The sequence below is a fragment of the Littorina saxatilis genome, linkage group LG8 (assembly GCF_037325665.1).
Source record: "Littorina saxatilis isolate snail1 linkage group LG8, US_GU_Lsax_2.0, whole genome shotgun sequence".
In the NCBI taxonomy this organism is placed as follows: Eukaryota; Metazoa; Mollusca; class Gastropoda; order Littorinimorpha; family Littorinidae; genus Littorina; species Littorina saxatilis.
In genome coordinates this window covers 5,548,847-5,571,364 of record NC_090252.1, presented here as the reverse complement: position 1 = coordinate 5,571,364, position 22,518 = coordinate 5,548,847, and the positions used below count along the sequence as shown (strand labels likewise).

The 22,518-nt window shown below is 44.3% G+C and overlaps 1 protein-coding gene across 4 annotated transcripts in view; it reads right to left on the bottom strand.

Moving 5' to 3' along the window:
* The window catches only part of LOC138972611 (uncharacterized), a 255,147-nt gene that overhangs the window by 51,618 nt on the left and 181,011 nt on the right, over positions 1 to 22,518 (bottom strand). For all 4 annotated transcript variants that reach the window (XM_070345265.1, XM_070345267.1, XM_070345268.1 and 1 more), the window contains 4 exons: positions 20,100 to 20,204; positions 17,921 to 18,001; positions 17,133 to 17,213; positions 12,092 to 12,172 (listed from right to left, as the gene is read on the bottom strand). In XM_070345265.1, coding sequence (XP_070201366.1) covers positions 12,092 to 12,172; positions 17,133 to 17,213; positions 17,921 to 18,001; positions 20,100 to 20,204 — 348 coding nt within the window. The remainder of the gene's footprint in view (positions 1 to 12,091; positions 12,173 to 17,132; positions 17,214 to 17,920; positions 18,002 to 20,099; positions 20,205 to 22,518) is intronic.

The following is a 22,518-nucleotide window of genomic DNA, read 5'->3' as shown; positions in this document are numbered from 1 at the left end:
AGAGGAAACCAGGTAGTAATTGACTATTAATTAAATATTAGGTTAGTAATTTAGTACCAGGCCTGGTTAATTACATTTCAACGGGATTAATCTGGAGTGTCTTTATCTTTTCGAGCGACGGTTGATTTTGTGGATCGGCGAGATTTGAAACTGGACTTTGATGTGAAACGTCATGATCACTACGCACGAAGAGAAAATTATGTAGTGATATGGTAATTTGTTGTTATGAAGTAAGGTTGTTACGTGTGTTATTGATGAATTAATGTTCGTACCATTAGACAAATATTGTGTTGAAATAAGTGGAAGAGAATTGAGGGGTTTGTTATTTAAAGTTAAGTTAATTAGTATTACTGGTGGCTGGGCCTACTGGTTTCATGTGTAGCTGCGTTTGGCGTTGATCTTATGCATCAAGGTTGAAGGCAGTGTAGCAGTAAACGTCGGTAGTCCCTATCACGAGGTATTAGGGTAAACATAAGTTAGAAATAAAAGTTAGTTAATAAATAACGGGGTTAATTGATTAATGTAGGTGAAGATAAGCGGATTTTGAGTTGAGATAAATTTGTAAAGAGACATCTTGATTTTTCGGGATTAGGGAATTAAGGTGGTAAATGGTAATATTTAGGGGTATCTACAGTTTTCTTAGTATTAAGTTATAAATTCTCATAGCCATTTTGTTTCGTTAAAACTTTAAGATAATTCTTCCTACTTCATCTATCTTTGATTTTGAGTGATTGTGATTGGGTGTGAATGTGAATGCGGTGATGTCGTGTGTGTAAATAATAAACTTTGGTTTGAATGTTGCCTGGGTGTGGAGTCAGTGATTAGAGTAAGAGTGGTTGATTGTGTCTGAGTGTTTTGTACGATAAAAGGTATTCCTATACCTCTCCCAAAACTTAGGGGAGTTACAATGGTGGCAGCGGTGGGATAGGAGTTTCATTTCGGGGATTAGGAAGGGTTTAGATAGCATCGGGAAGTAAGGGCCGTGACTCGTGTGAATCAGTTGTGAAAGGGTATGAATGAGGACTAGCGTGGGCGGTTGGCGGGCGACTTAAAGGCTTTAAGCCTGGGTGGCTATTTTGACCCGGTAGAGGAAGGAGAGAGAACGAGTGAGTTTGAGCACACCTGGGGTCCGAACTGATCACTCGGATCTCACTCTACCAAGGTTGTCAGCTGGCTGTTTGGGTAAGTTCTATTGTGGTTGTTGCTTTGTATTATTCTGTCCGCGGTTGTTGTGGGCGATCATTTTTGGAGTTGGGGTCAAGGTGAGGGTGGTTCGTCGACGAGATGTCGAATTTGGATCGGGATGAGCGTCAGTTGAGGCGGGCAGCTAGGATGGAGGAGAAGGTTCCAGCGACGTCTGCGGCTGCATCTCTGGTGGTGACCCCTCCTCGGTTTACTGTACCAAGTGGTGGTGCGACGTTGTTGGCTACGGGTGGGACGCCGGGTGCGATTTCTACGCCGAGGATGGAGAGGTCTTTGGTGACGCCGGGATTGTTGGGGCCGAGGTCTGTTGGGGCGCAGCGTTTGGCGATGGGGTACGGTGAGGGCCAAGCTGTAAGGGGAGTGTCGCCGATCATGGTCCAAGGTTCTAATGGGTTTGACGATGAGTCGGTAGACATGGAGTTAGCACGGTTCCGTCGTCAGGGTGAAAGCTTGGGTTTGCAAGGGGCGACGTTGGCCCAGTTTGTGATGGCCCAAGTGCGCAGGGAGGCGGCCATCGTCGAGGAGAGAGTGGCGCAGGCGAAGTTGCGGAAGGAAGAGCGGCGACAACGTAAAGAGGAACGAGAACTTCAGGAGAAGAAAGAAGAAGCTCGACGCCAAGCAGAAGCAGCCCAGCGTAGGGAAGAGATAGAGGCCAGACGCCAGGAAGAAGAAGCCCGACGTAAAGAGAAACGAGAAATTCAGGAGAAGAAAGAAGAAGCTCGACGCCAGGAAGAAGAAGCCCGACGTAAAGAGGAACGAGAACTTCAGGAGAAGAAAGAAGAAGCTCGACGCCAGGAAGAAGAGGCCCGACGCAGGGATGAGGCGGCCCAAAGGAGAGAGGAACGGGAGTTCCAAGAAAGGAAAGAAGAAGCACGACGCCAAGAGGAAGAAGCCCGGCGCAGAGATGAGGCAGAGCGACGCCAGGAGGAGCGTCGCATACGGGAAGAGGAACTGCAAGCAAGTGAGGCGAGGTGGAAAGAGGAGTTAGCTCTGCGCACAGGGGGGACTGAGAGAGATCCGAGTTTCGACAAATACCGGGTAAAGATGTCCTTCTGTGATGATTCTGTCAACATTGACGACTACCTCCTCCACTTCGAGCGAACAGCGACAACACACAGGTGGAGCAGGGCGACATGGGCAGGTCGATTAGCAGACCAATTGAAGGGTCGCGCAGAGAGAGCATACCTACGGATGACTCCCGAGGATGCCAGCGACTACAATATGCTCAAGGTTGCGCTGTTAGAAGAGTTCCATCATACTCCAGAACACTACCGCCGGGAATTCAGAAACATCACAAAGCAAGGGGACGAGAACTTTGTACAGTTTAGTCGTCGGCTGCAGACCGTGTTGGATCAATGGATCGCGATGTCACAGTGTGCGGGAGACTATGACCGGCTGTATGACCTGATCCTGAGAGAACAGTTGATGTCAAATTTCCGGGGTGAGCTGTTCCAGTACGTCAGCGATAAAAAGCCAGCTACAGCCAAGGAAGCGGCGGTGTTAGCGTTCACTCACTTGGAATCAAAACGGGACGCCAGATTGTTCAACGCAAAACGTAACATCGGGGGCCAAATGGACGATGAGGAAAAGAAAAAAGAGAAGACTACAAGCAACGGGAGTACCAAGACCGGAGTGGGATCGGGGGAACAGGCAGAGCAGTCAGAGGGCCAAGTGAGGCCAGTAGAGGGCAGTAGAAACAAAAAGACGAACTGGAATCGGGAATACAACAATCGAGTGATATGTTATCGGTGCAATAAGGCGGGACACATTGCCAGGGAGTGTACCGCGAACGCCTGCATGACGACCGAGCAAGATGACCAGACGAAATCTTCCGAGCCGTCAGAGCCGTTGTGCAAAGACTGCGAGAAAATTCCATTTCGGCCGATGGGAAGGTGCAAGGTTAACGGGAGAGACGCAATCAGTCTACGTGATTCGGGAGCAGACAAGACCATGGTAAAGGCTGCATTTGTTAGGCCTGAGGATTACACCAGCGGGACAGTGCACGTAGAGTTTGCCGACTTAGACTGCACAAAGACGTACCCCTTAGCATGGGTTGACGTAGAATCGCCGTACATCTGTGAGAGGATTCTTGCCATCGTGAACGACAACATCAGGCCTGACATTTTCCTGGGAAACCTGGCCCAGCTTACGAGTGGAGACTGGGTGGAAGTATCGATGTATCCCAGACGGGCGTTGTGTGCGGCAGTGACAACCAGAGCACAGGCTGAAGCAGGTGCACGGCCGGTGAAACCGGTGGTGGTGGTGCAGATTGAAGGGCTGCAAGTGACTCCGGATCAGCTGAAAGTCTTGCAACAAGAAGATGAAACACTCGTGCGCGCAAAACGACTGGCCAAGGAAGGGAAACCGATACAAGCAGGAAAGGGCATGGTGGAGTTCAAGATGTCTCGTGGAATACTCAAGAGGGTTTATCGGGAGAAGAAATTGGAGTGTTCACAAATATGCGTTCCCAGATCCTTGAGGAAAGGACTACTCAAGTTCGCCCACGACACACCCATGGCAGGACATCTGGGAACCAAGAAGACCCGCGAACGTCTATGGGCAGATTTTTATTGGCCAGGCCTGTGCGAAGACGTGCGACGATACTGTCAGTCCTGCGACCGATGCCAAAAAGTCACGCCGAAGGGACGAGTTGCCAAAGTGCCGCTTGGGCGGTGCTACTCCAAGACCAGGGAAACGGGATGCAGATGGTGGCCTGTGCGAGCAAAAAGTTGCTGCCAGCGGAGCGTAACTACAGTACCATCGAGCGCGAGTGCTGGGCTGTGGTGTGGGGGGTGCGGAAGTTTGCCCGTACCTCTACGGAAAACCTTTCTGCATCCAGTCCGACCACAAACCCTTGGAGTACCTGGAGGGTTTGAAGGCGACCAACAAGAGGTTGATGCGGTGGGCGTTGGCTCTGCAACCCTACATGTATACCATCCAGGCGATTCCTGGAAGAGACAACGTGGGGGCCGACTTGCTCAGTCGCTCGGAAGAGTAACCAGATGTGGGGAGCATTGAACCATCAAAATGGACTGATTTTGGTGGGCTGGATCATGTTGCAAGTCCATGGATGTCAGTAGAGTTGTGTAGTGTTTTAGTTCAGGGAGATTGTGGTACGCCGCAAGATTAATCGGCGGGGAGTTGGGTTATTACACGTATTAGGATTCCTGGCATTGGTCAGAGGTGTGTGGTTTTTGGTTCAATACAGGGTGTTTTGTACTTGGGTGGGGGGTTTGTCACAAACTCTGCCCAAGTCCAGCCATGACTTATTTTGTAATTCGTGCATGAGCTGGGTTTCGTGCGGTTTTGGCTTAGATGAGTGCCTATACAGTGACTCAGTGTGTGTCCGTGGATATGGACAGCCAATCGCGGGAGGGTATTCACGCACGTGGTGTTGCGTGGTGCGTGAACGAGTCACAGGCTCGAAGGTCACTGCTGTGTAAAACTGTGAAGGAAACGGATGGTTGATGTGAATGCTCTATCCGGCCGACCGGCGTGTTGATGTTTTATACAACCCCGGAGACAAGTTGTGTTCCAGCTGTCTTGGTGTGGCTTCAAGGGTTCTACGGGTGGTCAGTCCTCGAACGGCAAGGTGTGTTGAAATTCTGTAGTTTTTCTCTCCTTCCGTGCTCAGGGTCAAAATTTGTTGGTTCGAAAATGTTTGTGTATGAGAGAGTTTTAGTTTTTTAGTTTCCTTGGTTGGTGTCATTTTATGTGTAGGGTGTCTGGGGTAGAAAGGGGAGAGGGGGAATGGGAAACGAGGGAAAGGGGGTGGACAGTTTTTCATTGTGCAAGAAGTGGGGAGAGCGAGTAGGCTGGTGGAAAGAAGAAAAGAGGTGTCAGCAGTTACTGCGAGTGAACTCATGTGTGGGAAGGATTTATTTTTATGGAGGGTGAATTTAAGGTAGAGAGCGTTAACTCCAGAGAATGAGTCGTGTAGTAGTTGCAAGTGCGGAAAATTGGACACGAGGTACGGGAGGTGTAAACGGGAGTTCACTGTCAAGACAGAAGACGGGGGGTTGGTTGTAAATATGTGACGTCATCACGGTTAGAGAAAGAGGGAAGAACGAGGTGCCACTATGTAATATGACTTAAATTCATAAGGGGTGAGGGAAGTGGCGTTGTTTGTGAAGGGGCTGCTTGTGAATGGTTGGGTCAAATAATGGAATAGGAATTGTTTATTATGGGGGCAGCCATGTTGTATTGATTTTGTGAAATGGGAGTTGTAAATACTTTGTACATTTATATTGATGATGGTGTATTTACAATTGTATAAAAGTAAAGACTATAATTAGGTATTTAAGGGAGTGAAAATTGTAAGAATTATTACATAATTGGTCATGTTGGGACTCTGGTATTTTGATAATGATGTTGTGGTTAAAGTTAAATAGTAACTTTGATGAGATGGCCAGGGTGGTTAATTAAGTAGTTAATTATGGTAATTAATGAGTAATTAAGTAAAGAGGGGACTTCGTAAGTTGATGGAAATTGATAATTATGGGAAATCTAATGAGGGAGATATTGTTGTTAGGAGAGTCAATTTATGGACTTTGTGGGTAAGGGGAGATAATTGAAGTAGGGGAGACCGGGGCTAGTCCGCCTACTTTTATGCTTTTGGTAGCATAACTGGCGAGTTTGATGAACTAGAAGACTGATTTTTTATTTTACATCAAGACAAATGTGTAGCTGATATCAATGTGCAGACAGTTTTTATGTGCGCATGAACATTTGTTGTACATACTGCTTTAAGTAGACCTACCCTAACGTAGGCGAACTTGCCCCAAGTCGGGGTAAGTCCGCCTACAGGGTGGGGCAAGTCCGCCGCTCTCATCCCATAGTAGGTACAAGACTAGTAGTGGGCAAGCTTTATACACACACGCACGCACGCGCGCACAGTCAGTCAAACAAGCACCCGATCAGTGGGAAAGCTTTTTTAATTCCCTTCAATATTTAGGTTCAAAAATGCCAATGACAAAATACAAAAGAATGTCGAAAGAATGTAACACAAATCGGCGTCAGTCTTTTTTAGACATGAATCTGCAATCTTTACCATCGAGAATAGATGGAGTCACCATCAGAGTCACAGTTATGGCAGATGTAAACTGGACTGTTTCCCACACCTGCACATTCTTCATGGCGGACTTGCCCCATGACAAATAGGCGGACTTGCCCCCGCACGGGCAGGCAGCTCTAGTGCCAGATAGCGAGCACAACATGGGAAGGAAGAAGCAAAACTTTCGTCAGAACTCGACCTTAATTAACGCACTTTCACTCGACACCAAAACTAAGTATTTGTTCTCAGAGGTAATGCATCAAAACCTAAGTCAACTCCTATGCATTCATGTTACAAAAATGAAGAAAAACACTTTTTGTGACCTGTACTCACGATATATGGGCGCGCAACCTCTGAACTTCTGCAGGATATGGCGGGAAGAAGGGACACCACTCTCACATGGTGTGAATGACTAAAAGGTGGCAAACGTAAGAATAAACAGACAAAGACGGATGTGCCCCGGGGGCGGACTAGCCCCGGTCTCCCCTATTGTTGGGGGAACAAGTAGTTATACTTGGCTTTGTTCCTACGACAGCGTTCAAGCACAGAAGCGGGGCTGTGGAAGAGTCCAAGCCAGGAGAGACGAACGACATAAGAGACAGCATGAGTTTCCGGGTGCAAGATACTTCCGACTCTATACCTGGGAGGAAGGCGTGCTAGTTGGTGGGGTTTTTGACCACCGGTGTGTCGCAAAGTGTGAGCTGGGAAGGTGAGGTGGCCCACCGTCAGTGGGTAAAGGGTGGAAAGTGCTGGCATTCTATTGCCACAAGCAGTCTGTGCACAAGAATATATTATGGCATCTGTGTGCCTGAGTTATGCAGCTGTGGCTTCAATAAGCACTGTGACCTATAAGTTAGTTTAAATACATTTAAAGACATGGAGATTCTGCAAGTGTTAGAGGAAACCAGGTAGTAATTGACTATTAATTAAATATTAGGTTAGTAATTTAGTACCAGGCCTGGTTAATTACATTTCAACGGGATTAATCTGGAGTGTCTTTATCTTTTCGAGCGACGGTTGATTTTGTGGATCGGCGAGATTTGAAACTGGACTTTGATGTGAAACGTCATGATCACTACGCACGAAGAGAAAATTATGTAGTGATATGGTAATTTGTTGTTATGAAGTAAGGTTGTTACGTGGTGGATTAATGTGAGTGTGTTATTGATGAATTAATGTTCGTACCATTAGACAAATATTGTGTTGAAATAAGTGGAAGAGAATTGAGGGGTTTGTTATTTAAAGTTAAGTTAATTAGTATTACTGGTGGCTGGGCCTACGGGTTTCATGTGTAGCTGCGTTTGGCGTTGATCTTATGCATCAAGGTTGAAGGCAGTGTAGCAGTAAACGTCGGTAGTCCCTATCACGAGGTATTAGGGTAAACATAAGTTAGAAATAAAAGTTAGTTAATAAATAACGGGGTTAATTGATTAATGTAGGTGAAGATAAGCGGATTTTGAGTTGAGATAAATTTGTAAAGAGACATCTTGATTTTTCGGGATTAGGGAATTAAGGTGGTAAATGGTAATATTTAGGGGTATCTACAGTTTTCTTAGTATTAAGTTATAAATTCTCATAGCCATTTTGTTTCGTTAAAACTTTAAGATAATTCTTCCTACTTCATCTATCTTTGATTTTGAGTGATTGTGATTGGGTGTGAATGTGAATGCGGTGATGTCGTGTGTGTAAATAATAAACTTTGGTTTGAATGTTGCCTGGGTGTGGAGTCAGTGATTAGAGTAAGAGTGGTTGATTGTGTCTGAGTGTTTTGTACGATAAAAGGTATTCCTATACCTCTCCCAAAACTTAGGGGAGTTACACAAGGTACTCCTTCTTCTTCTTCGTACGACGGTTGTGTCAGGCTCGGAATCCGGAGGATGCCATGAACATGGACGTTCTTTCCAGGTTACAAGGTACTATATCGATATCCTACACACAGTTTTTGACCCAAAGTAGGGGGTGGGCGTTTGCTCGATACTTGGCGTTTACAAGGTACTTTACGGTACATGTATCGGATGCTAATATCAAATGCGAGTTCTTTGTGGACGAGTCATCTATTCATACCAGTAATACCTTGTTGGAATCAGTAAATTCTTCCCGCAAGGACACTTAGGACAAAGTGGTGCATATCTAATGCCATGATACTGCACTCAGACACAAACTAAAAGCATTGTTATTACCACGAGACAATAGCATCAGATAAGTCCTCTGAAATTACAACCGTCCTTAAGGACAACTCAAATACAACAAGTTAAAGAACATCGCATACTTGGTGTAACTGTCGATGAAGAAATGATTGGCAAACACATAAATAACCTCTGCAAAGTGTTATCAAACAATTTATATTTGTTGTCAAAACTTAAACATTATGCGAAGTCTGACACACTGAAAATGTTCGTTAATGCTCTTTCGCCTCATATTACGTTTGCTTCGGCATTGTGGGATGGCTGCGGTTATGTTCACTCATTAAAACTCAATTCTCTGTACCGTCGTGCTGCTCAGCTTATCCTGCATGATTCGCACATGTATACAGTATGCAGTTAACCAGCCTTAATTTCCTTCCCCTAAAAACCCATCTTGCATACAATAAGGCTGTCAGTATGTATAAACTAGTTTATAGTGATGTGCTCAGTTATGTGCAATCGTAGTTTGCGCGCGCACGTGTGTGTATGTGTGTATGTGTGCGTGTGTGTGTGTGTGTGTGCGTTTGCGTGTGTCTGTGCGTTTGCGCAGTGTGTGTGTGTGTGTGTGTGTGTGTGTGTTTGCGCAGTGCCGTGTGTGTGTGTGTGTGTGTGTGTGTGTGTGTGTGTGTGTGTGCGCTTGTGTGTGTGTGCATGTACGTGTGTGTGTAAACACATACTCTCTCTCTCTCTCTCTCTCTCTCTCTCTCTCTCTCTCTCTCTCTCTCTCTCTCAGAGCTCTCGATTTAACTTTGAGAAACGCTCAATAATTCCCTCAAAATGCCAGCTGATGGACTCCGAACAGCCCTGGAAGGTACCATGGAAGCCCTGCTCAAGGTAAACACCGTCTGTTCCTGGAAAATGTGTACTGAAGGAATGAAAACTACAGTTGTCCTGCGACTTGTGTCAGCCTCTGACTCGGACAGGCCAGCCATGACTCAACATTTTCGACGAAAACCGCCAAGCCAGCTTCAGCGCGACAGGCTGCGAACAGAAGAAAGAAAGAGAAAGAAAGAAGAAGAAACCCGTGTCGACACATTAAAGGCAAGTCATGAAAGTCCTTCACTGTTCAATCCCGCTACCATTGTTTCGACACCAGAAAAAAATCAACAACAACTGCTGGAATATGAAAGTGACACACAACACAGTGACAGTGACATTTGTGCACGTGTCGCACGCACTGCTGGAGCGTGATAACAATAGACAGGGTGAGGCTGACCAGGGGCGGATCAGTTGCTTTGTAAGGGGGGGTGCACTGAATCGAAAGTGAATGTGATGGGCGCGAAGCGCCCGAATTTGCTAGGGGGGTCCGGGGGCATGCCCCCCCGGAAAAAGTTTTGGCCCAAAGAAGCAAAATGGTGCCATCTGGTGCCATTTGAACTTAGAAATGGTCATAGAATCAGCTTTCCAATTTTTTTTCGGGGGGGGAGGGGGGCACGTGCCCCCTGTGCTCCCCCCTCGTCCGCCCCTGCTGACGATGTGTATGTGTTTGTCGCCACGGCCCACTGAGTCACGTGGTGTGTCTGTTTTGGATACCTGGCTATCAATAACAAAGTCTCTGAATAGAGAAGGTACACAACCACAGGATACATCAGAGGAAAAGGCTTCTGACCTAGGTTACAATCTGTTGGCCATAAAGGGGTATGTGTCGGAATTGAAGGACCGATCAGCTGTGCGTGCAGTGAAAATGTGCACAGAAATAACTCTTTTCGAAGATTGGTTCATGACAACACAGATATCAGGGCGGTGCTGCTTTGACATATAACGTGCGCCACACACAAGACAGAAATCGCAGCACAGGCTTCATGTCTCACCCAGTCACATTATTCTGACACCGGACCAACCAGTTCTAGCACTAACCCCATAACGCCAGCCGGAGCAGCCACTAGATTGCCAATTTTAAAGTCTTAGGTATGACCCGGCCGGGGTTCGAACCCACGACCTCCCGATCACGGCGCGGACGCCTTACCACTAGGCCAACCGTGCCGGTTATCATTGCTGTGTGAAACTGACGATTTCGTGTTGGTCACCGATTGCAGCACCAACGAAAGTCCAGGCACGTACTGGCTGATCAAACAAGCAGCTCGCCACATGCTACGAGAAGAACAGGAGTATCTTGACAAGCTTCGACGTGGGTCACCCGTCGACAGGCGAAAATTTGCCGATCAACTCCGAACTGCGCTACACGAAGTGTCTGTACTCCGGGATGTGACAAAATACTACCTCGGTTAACAGCAAAGCTATTCGGTTCGGATATCGTGTCGATGTTGTGGGTGTGATTCGGAACCTTAATTTGTTCTCATCTTGACATTTTGGAAAACAGTGTACTTTGCATTGCACGGATCTAACGGACAATACGAACACTGACGTGGAAACTACCATGTCGGGACACGGATCTACACTGTGAATCATCCCAATGATCGGTGCATGTTTTCGAACTATTTGTACACCGATTTCCCTTCCCCTCCTTTCCCATTGCAAGGGGCCAATGGCCTAGCAATTAAACTTTCGTATTCGTATTCTCTCTCTCTCTCTCTCTCTCTCTCTCTCTCTCTCTCTCTCTCTCTCTCTCTCTCTCTCTCTCTCTCTCTCTCTCTCTGTCTCTCTCTCTCTCTCTCTCTCTCTCTCTACTGTAAGTGGTGACTGGTACTCTCTCGGTCTGTCTGTATTTCTCTCTAAAGGCGGTCCTGGACTGGGTGGCCGAGTGGTAACGCACTTGCGCTCGGAAGCGAGAGGTTGCGAGTTCGACTCTGGGTCAGGGCGTTAGCAATTTTCTCCCCCCTTTCCTAACCTAGGTGGTGGGTTCAAGTGCTAGTCTTTCGGATGAGACGAAAAACCGAGGTCCCTTCGTGTACACTACATTGGGGTGTGCACGTTAAAGATCCCACGATTGACAAAAGGGTCTTTCTGGCAAAATTATATAGGCATAGATAAAAATGTCCACCAAAATACCCGTGTGACTTGGAATAATAGGCCGTGAAAAGTAGGATATGCGCCGAAATGGCTGCGATCTGCTGGCCGATGTGAATGCGTGATGTATTGTGTAAAAAAAATTCCATCTCACACGGCATAAATAAATCCCTGCGCCTTGAATATGTGCGCGATATAAATTGCATTAAAAAAATAATAAAAAAATAAAAAAATCCATGCGCTTAGAACTGTACCCACGGAATATGCGCGATATAAGCCTCATGTTGATTGATTGATTGAATTAAGCCCGAAGTCAACTTCGCGAAGACAACACGAAGTCTTTTTACCGAAAACTCAGTGCTAAAGCTCCGTGCGGCCAAATTAAGGAGTCAGTCAGCAAGCCAGTCAGTCAGCAAGCCAGTCAGTCAGCAAGCCAGTCAGTCAGCAAGCCAGTCAGTCAGCAAGCCAGTCAGTCAGCAAGCCAGTCAGTCAGCAAGCCAGTCAGTCAATCCTTTTCTTATCTCTCTCTGAATACGGTAAGTGGTGACTGGTACTATGTTGGTTTGTCTGTCTCTGTCTTATCTACCTCTATCTCTAAAGATCAATTAGTCAGCAAGCCAGTAAGTCAGTCAAAATATCTCTCTCTCCTTCTCTCTCTCCCTCTTTCTTTCTTTCTTTCTTTCTCTCTTTTTCTTTTTCTCTCTCCCGCTTTCTCTCAGTGCAGGAAGTGGTGACAGGTACTCACGACATGTTTGCATTCTGGCGTCACACACTGCAGTTGAAATACATTGTGACGTGATGGCACACTCGTGTCCCAGGTCATATTCTGAAACACAGGTGTATTTTGTATAGATCACTAAACTGTCCAATCGCTTGCTAGCTGCTTACCACCAATCCATCACTCAACACCCTCCACATTTTGAGGAAAAAGAAAAGAAAATGAACAACCCAAAATAAACCATACCAATTCGTTGACCCAGTTGCATCCAAATTGTTGGATCATTGACATTGATACAAGTTTGCCTGACCAGGACCAAAAAAACCATATACCCTACGACGCTTGAGTGACCTAATTTCTGACGTCATATTCATAGCTTGATGCCATAACCACTAGTCTAGCCAAGACTACAATACCCCAGACACTAAGCTATGAGCTCAAATCAAACAAAGACCCCAGACACTAAGCTATGAACATTATAACATTATTTTAATGAAGTTGAAACGTTTTGCAGTGGATATTTTTAGCAGTAAATTATCTTCTCCAGCACACATTTTCAGGTTGTGAACTTTAAATTTGACCAAAACAAGCCAAATGTGTGTCATTTCTGAAGACCATTGATACCTACACGTGTGTGACATTTGGAGGCTCCAGCTTCAAAAACATAAGAGAATCCTCTAATGTTAAGTTCTTGGGAACCGAACATGACCCCGCTGTGACCCCGATATTTGACGAGGGGTCAACCAAATCGGGGTCATTCGGGAGATCATCAAACCGAACAAGTGTGCACAGTTTTAAAGCTCAAGGTTAAAAAACATGTGAGAAAATCCCAATGATAATTTTTTTTAAAATTTTTTTTTTAGGGTGAGTAAAAAACCCAATACAAAACTAAGACAGTAAAAAGAATTAATGTAATGCCTTATGTCCTGTGGATTTAAAATTCAGTCTTGATTTTTCAAGGTTCAGAGTAATTTTCGTTACTTTTGCTTTCAAGACATACTTTATTGATTTGGAAAAAGGACCGATGTTTTTGACCCTCTCTTTCTTAGTAGATTTTGTGACGTCAAAAGCCAAACAAAGTTTCCAAAGATGTCATACCGTGAATGATGTAGACGAGTAATAAACATGGCTCTTAGGCCAATCTTAAGGCACGGGAGGTACTCCCGAGCAAATTTGGTTTCATTTGACAGACAAATGCATATAGTCTTTGAAACAACTTTTCTTGGTACCCAAAAGTGGAACCGGCACGGTTGGCCTAGTGGTAAGGCGTCCGCCCCGTGATCGGGAGGTCGTGGGTTCGAACCGCGGCCGGGTCATACCTAAGACTTTAAAATTGGCAATCTAGTGGCTGCTCTGCCTGGCGTCTGGCATTATGGGGTTAGTGCTAGGACTGGTTGGTCCGGTGTCAGAATAATGTGACTGGGTGAGACATAAAGCCTGTGCTGCGACTTCTGTCTTGTGTGTGGCGCACGTTATATGTCAAAGCAGCACCGCCCTTTGCAATACCGAAGTCCGGCCTTCGTCGAAGATTGCTTGGCCAAAATTTCAATCAATGTGATTGAAAAATGAGGGTGTGACAGTGCCGCCTCAACTTTTACAAAAAGCCATATATGTCGTCATCAAAAGTATTTATCGAAAGAAAGAAAAAAACGTCCGGGGATATCATTCCCAGAAACTCTCATGTCAAATTTCATAGAGATCGGTCGAGTAGTTTGGTCTGAATCGCTCTACACACACACACAGACAGGCAGACAGACACACACACACACACACACACACACACACACACACACACACACACACACACACACACACACACACACATACACCACGACCCTCGTCTCGATTCCCCCTCTATGTTAAAACATTTAGTCAAAACTTGACTCCCGTCGCGATATAACCTTGAATGGTTGAAAACGACGTTAAACACCAAATAAAGAAAGAAAACTTGACTAAATGTAAAAAGGAGGAATAATTGCAATCACACACACACACACACACACACATGCAATCAAACACACACACACACACACACACACACACACGCACGCACGCAGACATACACACACACACACACGCGCGCGCGCGCGCGCGCGCACGCACGCACGCACGCGCACACGCGCACACACATACACACACACACACACACACACACACACACAACACACACACACACACGTACGCACGCAGACACACAAAGACACATACACAAACATACCGACAAAATGACAGACATACACACAGTGAGACAAACCGACACAGAAACACCCACACATGCACGCACGCACTTCTGTACGCGAACAAAGACGTAGAGATGCTTATAGAGAAACACTTACGCAACCAAAAAAACCACGCACACAAACACACAGACAGACAAACTTCATTCTTGGTAGAGAAATGCATTTCTTTCTGTATTGCTTTCTCTTTAAGTGCACCTACCTCGCAGAGAGAGAGAGAGAGAGAGATAGAGAGAGAGAGAGAGAGAGACAGAGAGAGAGAGAGAGAGAGAGAGAGAGAGAGAGAGAGAGAGAGAGAGAGAGACACACAGACAGAGACACAGAGAGAAAGAGAGAGAGAGAGATAGACAGACTGATAGACAGACAGAGGGAGAGACAAACAGACGAACACGCAGACAGACATAGACAAACACACAAACAGAGACACACAGACAGACTTCACTATTGTATGTGCAAGTAATTTTGTTAAACCACACGTTACGTTCACCACTGAACGTGTCACCATGTAAAACGTTACTATCTCTTTATATGTGTTTACTTGCATTGTAATCCTGGGGGGGGGGGGGGGGGTATAAATGTATGTAACGCGCAATACATGCCTTTTAACTTACTAGAATTGGAATTTTCATTTAAAGACTAGCATAAGAGTGTGACACGTCGTTCATTCGTTATTACCTTATTACAAAAAGAAAAAGAATAACGGCACTGACGCTACCGGAAATATAATTTATCAGTGAAATTCTACCATCAATTTAGTAATCGATGCGATGTAAATTATCCTAAAACTGTGGTATGATCACGACATCGTTTAGCATTTAGGATCAAATGGTGCCAATGTGTCCACAATGCACTAATCACAGACAACAGTTATACGCTTTACGTACATGTAACTCTCCAACTGACATTTTCTGCCACTTGAAACAAATGACTTTGGAAGGAAAATTAACTCCAATATATAAACATTATGTATGATTTTTAATAATTACTTGCACTTTTTGAAAATAAAGCTTTTTCTACGATAAGGTGTTTACCCCCTAAATGTATAAGTCATCCGGTAGAAAAACCGGAAGTATCGTGTACTAAGCATATGTATACGTTTAAAAGGTTAATTGTGTTAATGTAGAACATCTTGCCTATGTATATATGTTTAGGGCTCATTGTGTTAGTGGGGGTAGGGTTTCAATCAGTCAAAAATCACTTTCATTCAATATTTTCTGCCATTTCAAATACATACACGTAATTGCACAATTTCTTGAATTTTAAGATGCTTTAACTGACTATACCAAGAAAACCTGCACTTTTTGTAGAATTAGTTTTTTGTCCATGATTTATGTTTAAAAATGTCAATTTTTACGACAAAAAATGCTAACGGTTGCCTTACCAGAGGACACGTACCTACGACGTGAATCGTGTCTGCCAATTAAAATGCATATATTTTGAAATAAGGGGAATCATAACATATTTCACTGTAAAGTGTCTCACTCTAATACTTTCTGGGTTCATTGTGTATTTGGTTTAAGTGAATTGCAGATTAGGTTTCTTTGAACATGACAGCTATACATATATTTTATTAAAACTGAAACTGGTGGAGTGAAAAACAGACCTGTTTTCAAGAAGTCGTACTAAAATCATTTATGGGCTTGAACTTCACAGTTTGCGTGTTATCTTTTAAAGAAAACCCGTTTTCATCACTAACAATGACCTAATTTACACATACATATCGGTCGGTCATAGTCGCGTTTTTTTTTTTTAGAGAGGTAGTGTACAAAATGTCGTTTTGTACGTTTAAATTACATGTCCATTATTTTAGTCATATATCAATCAATAAATAAATGCGCATACTTTTATTAAACGTTACTTTCACTTTAAGATCGCTTCTAACATTTAGTATAATTTCTGACAAATGCACGCTATGTAATAAATTGATAATATTATGGACGCCATGTGGTAAAACCGGAAGTTGAATTATTTTGCGATAGCAAAATACTTTTACAATGATCACTTTCCTTTTATATTGAGCTGATCTTTAACGTTATGGGTAAACATCTAAGAGATTGAACCAAATTATCCCTTTTCAAGCCTGTGTATGTGTAAACTCTTTTTTGCTTTGACCCGGTTCGGTTTTCGGAGTTGATTCAAAATCATCCATTATGTATCTTATGTGACTGTTGTTTTCCTCGGTAAATTAACAATTGTTGATGTAAAATAATTCTAGCTGTGAGAATAAACAATTTTCAAGATGTTTTTGATTGCGGTTTCAACCAGGCGTTCAGTTAGCTATACATATCGATTGAGAAAATGGCATTTCCTGTTTTGTCGTCCGCATGTTATACAGATGTTGTTAAAAATAAAACTGTGTATACGAATTAGGCATTTTACTTGCTGTCTGATGGCAACAATCTTTAGCTTTCGTTTAAGGTATAATTTGCTTATATCCGTATGCAGTCAAGCGGTACATGACGTTTTTTTGTAACCTACCCCCTGCGTCATGGCTGCATTTTTGCAGAATATGGGTCATGTTACAAAAACGCTTCTCATTCTTAGGTGGTTGGGTTTAGCCATTTGTCGTTTACCGAACTGTGGCTGCAAATAAAACGAACTTTCCAAAAAACATAATATCTAATGTGACCACCAAAAGTAACCTTTCCACTATAGCCAGCCAGGTGACTATTAACTCAGGGCCCAAATGTGTATTTGAAGGTTTTCCTGGTGTGTCGTCACATACTTACAACTCCCAGTCTGAACTGTATAGCTCTTGGAGCGATCTGAGGCAGTTTTCTGGTTAGATATATTCCCTCTAAACAAACGTCTGTGATGTGTAAGGAACTTACTGCACTTGGAAGAATCACAAATTGTACCAGACGAGCAGAAAGCGGTGTTCGCTCCAACACAGACAGACTCCAAATTTAGTCCTGCACAACACATAATAACAAATTGATATTCGAGAGAGTGAGAAAGAGAGAGAGAGAGAGAGAGAGAGAGAGAGAGAGAGAGAGAGAGAGAGAGAGAGAGAGAGAGAGAGAGAGAAGGGGGGGGGGAGGACGAGACAGACAGAGGGAGACACAGAGCGCGAGCGCCAGTGAGAGAGAGAGAGAGAGAGAGAGAGAGAGAGAGAGAGAGAGAGAGAGAGAGAGAGAGAGAGAGAGAGAGATACGTTCTTCCATTTTCTCTCTCTCTCTCTCTCTCTCTCTCTCTCTTTCTTTCACTAACATAATATTATTAACACACACACACACACACACACACACACACACACACGCGCACATACACACACACATACACACATACATACACACACACACACACACACACACACACACACACACACACACACACACACACACACACACACCACGCGCGCGAGAGAAAGAACCCAGAGAAGGATGACGTCACAATGCATTGGTCACCTAAAAGTTAGCTACATTTGGAGACTATAAGTATAACTATAGGTTCAAAAACGTCAGAAAAATCGTACACTTTAAATTTGTAGAAACCGAACTTGACCTTGCCGTGCCCCTAAAACGAGGGTCATGTCGTGAGATCATTAACTCAAATCACTGTCACAGAAGGTGTAAAAACATCGGTTACGTCTTTAAAAAAAAAGAAAGAAGATACTTACTGCACATATTATTGTCACACAACGAGTTCTCTTCGCACGGTGCAATGTCAGTCCCCGAACATGGTTGTCCCGGATTCAGTCCTGTTTTGCACACCCACACACACACACACACACACACACACACACACACACACCACACACACCACATACACACACACATACACACACCACACACAAACATTAACACACACACACACACACAGATAGACAGACAGACAGATAGACAGACAGACACACAGAGTGAAGCTTTGAAAAGTGTGAAACAGACACAGACACTATGAGCACGTCCACGCACATGCCGGTACTGCCCCCCCCCCCTCTCTCTCTCTCTCTCTATCCCTCTCCCCCCCCTCTCTCTCTCTCTCTCTCTCCCTCCCTCTCTCTCTCTCTCTCTCCCCCCTCTCTCTCCCCCCTCTCTCTCCCCCCCTCTCTCTCCCCCCCTCTCTCTCCCTCTCTTTCTTTCTCTCTCTCTCTCTCTCTCTCTCTCTCTCTCTCTCTCTCTCTCTCTCTCTCTCTCTCTCTCTCTCTCTCTCCCTTTCTCCACTCCTCTTCCTAGGATAGACTTTTTTTTAAGTCTAGTCTAATTTATTCAGGTAGCCGTCTTTGGAACGCTCTTCTAAATGCCCTACGGGAAGCTACAAGTACAGATTCTTTTCAGAAACAATTATAATTATATCGCATTTAATGAGAATAGTATAATCTTGATTGTTATGTTCGTTTTGCAGAGTTCATGTAGTATTGCATATTATTCTGACCTTACACATGTTATGCTTTGTACCTGGTCATAAACATATTATGAACTGCAATGTTTCTATAGCGAGCAACAAAAGAAACGTGAAAAAATTCGTCATTGTTTGATTGACAAAATCTCCAACAATTATAGAGTTAGAATTATTAAACCACAAACGTTTAATGAAGGCAAGTTTGACCTTTCTTTTGTGTTATTATTTTGATGCTGTGACTGTTTTAACACACGGGACAAGCAGGTTTAACGGTAAACACATACTGCGCGCTCGCAGCACGTGCAATTAGAGCAGGAGAAATCTGACGTGTGAGATGTGTTCACCAATGCTTTAGCAATCAAAAGAGACCATGGCACGCTTGCTGCCAGTCTCACTTTTGAAACAGCCAGGATGCCAAGATTGACACCACCAAAACGCCAGGTCGATTTAAAGCTGGGGTTGATCCAAAAGCGCTGGCATGTGCTTTAAACGTGCATATTCCAACAGTGTATCACCTTCTGCATTGTTCTGGTGACATTGGAAGCACTGCAGTTATGCAACGCGGTGGATTTGTTCGCATTACCCCAATAAGACAAGATCGCAATTTTCTGCCACAACGTCTTCGACATCGATTCAATTCAGCCGTTGACACTACCAGGAACATCATTGGAAGCAACCAGTGTCTGATCAGTGGCCAGAGAGCGCGATGAAGGCTGACTGAGCGAGACCTCCAAAACTTCGTTAACGTTAAACCTACTAGTCCCGTGTGTTAAAACAGTCGCAGCATCAAAATAATCACGCAACAGCTAGGTCAAACATGCCTTCATCAAAATTTTGTGGTTTAATAATTCTAACTCCATAATTGTTCGATATTTTGTCAATCAAACATTGCAGATTTGTTCGCGTTACTTTTGTTGATTGGGCAAACGCAACAGGCCGTGGTTGCCGGGCGAGTTTCAATAACTGTCAAAACATCATCCACGGCTGTCACGGTGCGGATGACAAACTTAGTAGGCGGTAGTAAAACGGGTGAACACAACTAAAAGTGACAGTACGTAATCGGCCGTAACAAAACATAGAGGCGGTTCGTAGTTTTGTCACGTTCTGCAGCGTTAAGTGCGCGTTTTGACACTGTTGCTTTATGGTTGGTTCGCGTTTTTTCCCGTTTTGTTCTCACGGTTCTCACGGTTAGCCCTTTCGTCGCGTTCAATCATGGCGTGTGACGGTTTGTGTATCATGTACAAAAACCCTGTATTAAGCAATGACTAGGTGGATTGCTTTGACACTTTCAGAATAGTAAGCCAGTACACAAGACGTACTTCGAGTAACATATGGGAATATTGCAGATACTGCCTTGCCATAGGATTGCTCACTTGTGTCCACAAAAAATACCCCCCCCCCCTTGGTAAAATAAAGAGACAGAAGTTACTACATAAGCGTGCAGAGGTGAAACTCACTGCAGCGTTTCACGGTTGCGTTGTCATGCTTGCTTTCGGTACAGATGGTGCCCGCAGCGCATTCGGTTCCCCCGGCAACCGTACACACCTCTGTTGCCCTTAGCTCTGCAACGTCACATCAGTAATATTAATAATTACAATTGTAGCCGTGTGGCGATTTCATGTACTGTTGTCCCTCTCTTTTACTCCCTGTCTATTATCTTCCCCTGACCCAAGTTGTGTCTCCCGCTAGGATTATCAATCAATCAATCAATATGAGGCTTTTATCGCGCATATTCCGTGGGTACAGTTCTAGGCTGGTCTAAAAGAGTACCCGGTGTGATTTCAAAGTGCGAGGACGTGTCAGTGTGCGTATCTTGGATTGTGATGTTCCAGTTGTAGTTGAACGATGTTTGTGTTTCTGTTATAATCAAGGCAAGGAGTGTAGTTTGGGCCATTATAACCGTATTGTGGCAAAGGATTGATTCGAGGATTGTTGAGCGAGACTTTGTGTGTGTGAGAAACGCTTTAGAGCTGGTTTTACATCAGCGAAGTGACTTTCGACCGGGATCGTAATTCGAGTTCCGACGAGTTGTGTGCGGCTGTATATTGAGGAAGGAACTACACTGCTTTCTGGTGTCTGCTTTCTGGTGTCTGCTTTCTGGTGTACGTTAATTAAAAGTCACGTTATCGCAACCTCTGTCTTGGCGTCTCATTTATGTTTCCTGGCCTATTTTCCCCCCTTCCACTCCACCCTATCACACAGTAATCATCAGTCAATATCTGTTTCACATGATCAAACAGAGGCATTTCATTGGGCAAAGCGGTTGCACTAAAACTGACAAAAAAACTCGCATCATCTTTTATTCATGAGAGAAATGAAACTTATCAGCTCCACGTTGCCTGAAGGTGCTGATGAGGGATGGTAAATACAGAAGTTTCAGGGCAATCCCTAGACAGGGAAGCTTTCGTGCCATTGCCAATTTCGGAGGTGTAATTTGGAACACATTTTTGGAGAAACGGTAAACGTCGGATTATGTAACCTACAGATTCGAAACTTGGTAAAGTGGTCGTGGACTAACTAAAGTTCATGCACAGCAATTACAAATATTTGCTAATCTCAAATGACTGCAAACATTAACCCCTTTGTTGTAAAGTTACACTTGCGCAATGTCGCGCAACATTCACCAACGACATGAACGCATTCATCCATTGGAAATGCCCTGATCCTGCCTGTAATTGCTGTATTTAAGCCACTGATTGGATAATGTTGATAAAGGTATACTATGTCATTCGAAGTACTCCAAAAGTACTGGGTATAATGCTGCGTCGCTCACAAGAAATAACGGCTTTAGGTGTGACGAAAAAAAGAACAGGGCCTGAGTACGGTGATAAATACAATTACAAGACTTATTTTACAACCATTTGAAAAATACATACATCCCCCGTGGCTGCCCGCATAACGAAATCGTTTTTCTCGTGTTTTGAACTTGCCGGTGTTTACAGCTTAGTTCTCGAGATAGGTGTGACCACATGACGTCATTTATATTTGCGTCATCGAAGATTTCTCACTTGGAAGAAAACTAAGATGTCTGCTTTTCGTCTGCTTTGAAGGTAGGCCGATTTTACAGCGCACACGGCAAAATGCAAGTCGTATTGGACAAGAATGTTGTTATTCTTCTTTCTTCGAACAAATTTTTGCATACAGATTTCTCGTCTAAACGTTTCATAAGAGTGCGAAAATGTTTGGGTCAGGTAACCGTGAGTTCAAATCCCGGCCGCTACCGCCTGGTGGGTTAAGGGTGGAGATTTTTCTGATCTCCCAGGTCAACTTATGTGCGGACCTCCTAATGCCTTCGTGTGTACACGCAAGCACAAGACCAGACGCGCACGGAAAATATCATGTGATCCATGAGTTCGGTGGGTTATAGAAACACATTAATACCCAGCATGCTTTCGCTCAAAAGCGGCGTATGGCTGCCTAAATGCCGGGGTATAAACGGTCAGACCGGTATAAACCCACTCGTGCAAAATAATGAGTGAACGAGGGAGCTGCAGCCCATGAACGAAGAAGAAGAAGGATGTAAAACCTGCAGACAAATCCCCATACTTTCCCTAAAATGTGCAGTATCGACCTTGTTTTCGACCCTTATCGCCCTAACGATCAGCTTGAAAATCATCCAAGATAACCTGAAACTTAAGATTTTATCCACAAGCCAGCCGTCCGGCCATCCATACAGACGGACACAGCTGAACACTAAGACTCAACCATTACTCAGGTGAGTCCAACATTTAGCCAAAAATACACAACGGTTATGTCCCTTTGTTTGAAGTAATTTTAACTTCAAAAACAGTGATGTTGAGAGCAGATCATTCTGTGAAAAATTTGAAAAACAGTTTTTTATGCCTACATTTAGGAGACTGCAACACTTTCCCGTAT